Genomic DNA, 2,909 nt, shown 5'->3' with positions numbered 1-2,909 from the left:
TCCTCACCTTTTCCCTGATACTCTGCGAGGTGGTGTTAGACCTCCTTTTCCCCCCTCCTAAATTGTTGCCGCTTGGGATCTTATCAAATCCTTTCTTTTCTATGGTAAAGTACAAAACAAATATTATAGCATTACTATATCTAGTGTCTAAAATTCTATTTACAACAATGCCCTTTTTAAAAAAAAATCATGAAATTTGGTATTACAAATCTAAAGGTTTCAATTACCCCTAAAATTTTGTATCGCTAAAGTAATATTATGTCTTTCCTTATAAAAGAGTATAGGGATTACAATTGTCCCTTTGTTTTATCATTCTCATGTCATTTTTATGATTTTGAACAATGCTTGTCTTAGCATTTGGAAAATTTCATTGCTATTGCAAGAAACACATGGATACCCAATGTAATAATTTCTAGATTGGTGTAAATTTCACAATCTAATATACGAGTGATGATAATCTTTCCTTATAAAAAAGTCTAGGAATTACAAATGTCCCTTTGTTTTATCATTCTCATGTCATTCTTATGATTTTGAACAATGTTTTTCTTAGCATTTGGAAAATTTCATTGCTATTGCAAGAAACACATGGTGTCACTCAATGTAATAAATACTAGGTTGGTGTAAATGTCACAAACTAAAATACGAGTGATGAGAAGCATGCTAGTGCATTTTTGCATCGAAAACTAGCCTAATTTGGCTTTAAGTGGTCCGATTTAATTTGGATGTTATCCTTGACAGGATTTAATAGGGTTTATTATATTAAAACCTACTATACTACCTTCATTTAAAGGGTAAATATGAAATCTCTTATCTCCAAGTTTTGTAATATTTATAGACACCACTTTTCTATTCAAATCCATAATTTTTTTCCAAAATCCTTTAGATGATACCTTTTGTAAATAAAAATATCTCAAAACATTGAATCTAAAATGTTCTTCTATTGTATTCACGTGATTATAGGCACATATATACGCTTGTGACCCCCACGATAAGTTAGCCCAACATTGAAAGGCTTAACTAGCTAGGTGTGGGTTGGACATATAGATGTTAACATCATGTGGACCAACATTAGATCTATAAAATACTCATGTGGTTTTCCAAACCATGGCCATATATTGGCATTAGGAGATCGACCATAATGCCCACCATCGCTACAACAATGATCAAAGTGAAATGGAAATGTGGAATCAAAGGCATCAAGAATGAGAAGCTCGCCCAGGACTTGAGAATGTTCAATCATCGCTACGTTAAAAACCTCCAATTTGAAGGGATTGGAGCGTATGTAACGAGCAATACCTGCAGGGGTGATACTGGTACGTAGAACAATATCTCTAGGGCGCCATCCCCCAAACACAGATTGCCAAAAGGTCATAGCATGCTTAATGGCATCAACATAGGCATGCAATGAGGGAAAATGTAAGCCATCATGGATGCCACTATTGAATATGAAGGCATCAGGTCGATGAGCTGACGATGCATTGAAGTGTGCACGGAGACGATCGCGATAATTGGAATCCAAAAGGGAGTCAAGGCCAAGCTGATTTTCATAGGTTTGATGGTGCCCATTAAACACAAAGGAGATATGAACTCTCTTATGATGATTGTGGGGGTTGATGAAGAAGTTCTCAACTTTTCGATCTAGACCCCAGGTGTTGATATTGGCCCATGAGGGCGGTGGGATGTCCAACACAAATAGAAGCAAGTTTTTAATGAAGTCTTGCATATTGGAGTCCCCCCAGAAGAAGAGCCATCGACCAGATAAGCAATCCCAAGCTTCATCCCTCTCCCAGATGTGAAACGCGCAATGCGCAGAGTAGACCCAACCATTGCTCTCCAAGAGGGCCACACGCCCATGGCACCACGGGTCTACGCACGCTTGCTTCGAGGAGGGCATGCACACATCAAAGCGACCATCGGGACCCGCTTGACAAGTGTGGTTGCGCCAACTTCGTGTCCACCGTCCCTTCCAATTGCGTTGCTGCATGTCAAGGCGACTGCATTGCTTGATCTGAGAGGAGATGACGCCTGGCTTGCGGCTGCCATCACCAGCAGGAATCAGCCGCAGCTTCAATGTTCTGCTGATGTTGGACCATGGCTGCACCGCCCACTTGTCGGCATCGAGACCCAGACCGTGATAGTTATAGAACAACAAATTTGCAGTGAAAGTATACCGTCCTGGAAAGGCTCCATCGACCAGAATGGACACAGAATAGGAGCCATTGCCATGATCTGTGATAGGAGGTCGCGATCTCCACTGCTCTCCTGCCAGCTCCAATTCGTAGAAGTCCCCACCCGAGCAGCGTGCCGTTCCGTTTGCTGTCGTTGACACCAGCATGAAGGTGACCGGAGTGTCTGTGAAGAGCGCAATCGAGCCGTGCTGAGGTTGTTTTGGATCGTCAAATCCTTGAAGACCTACTATTTTGAAGCCCTCCGTCCTCACGTGATGGCAAGGACTCGTACCATTCAATCTCAGCTCTTGCAAAAGCTTATCTGTGAGTACTCTAGGTGGCGACGGCGAACGAAATTCAGACCAGGCGGATCTGACTGCGCTCAGCCATGATCCCACTACTATGTCTTCCGAACAAAAACTAGACCGCAAGTAGAAGAAACTGCTAGCGAGCAAGAGCATGATTGGCCATACCACCGATCGCCTCATCGTGAGACTCCCTACCGTGTGATTTTCGAATTGCCGACATCGCGGCAATTATCGTAAGTAGGCAGGGCGGTTTCATCTATGGGGCGGCAACGACAAACGCAGAAAGACGGTTGTCCGTCCTTGCATAATACAGATACTAGGGACCCACTAGGGCTGGATTTATATTGGTTTGGTGGAACAAACAAGGTCTCTTAAATTGAAACGTTGTAGACTCCAATGTTGAGAAGGTCTACATGAGGGTGATTTTTTTGGG

The 2,909-nt window shown here is 42.5% G+C and overlaps 1 protein-coding gene across 1 annotated transcript; it reads right to left on the bottom strand.

Annotated features, from left to right (window-relative positions):
• Window positions 1–1,021: 1,021 nt before the first annotated feature.
• On the bottom strand, window positions 1,022–2,482 carry LOC147884399 (uncharacterized). The gene has a single exon (XM_087398191.1). The coding sequence runs from the start codon at window positions 2,333–2,335 to the stop codon at window positions 1,022–1,024; it is 1,314 nt and encodes a 437-aa protein (XP_087254317.1). The 5' UTR covers window positions 2,336–2,482.
• Window positions 2,483–2,909: the final 427 nt, after the last annotated feature.

This window comes from Dipteris shenzhenensis, chromosome 27 (genome assembly GCF_047967505.1).
Source record: "Dipteris shenzhenensis isolate YYH24624 ecotype China chromosome 27, Dip_SZ_1.0, whole genome shotgun sequence".
In the NCBI taxonomy this organism is placed as follows: Eukaryota; Viridiplantae; Streptophyta; class Polypodiopsida; order Gleicheniales; family Dipteridaceae; genus Dipteris; species Dipteris shenzhenensis.
Note: the sequence above shows the minus strand (reverse complement) of the source record. Positions and strands in the feature narration are given on the sequence as shown.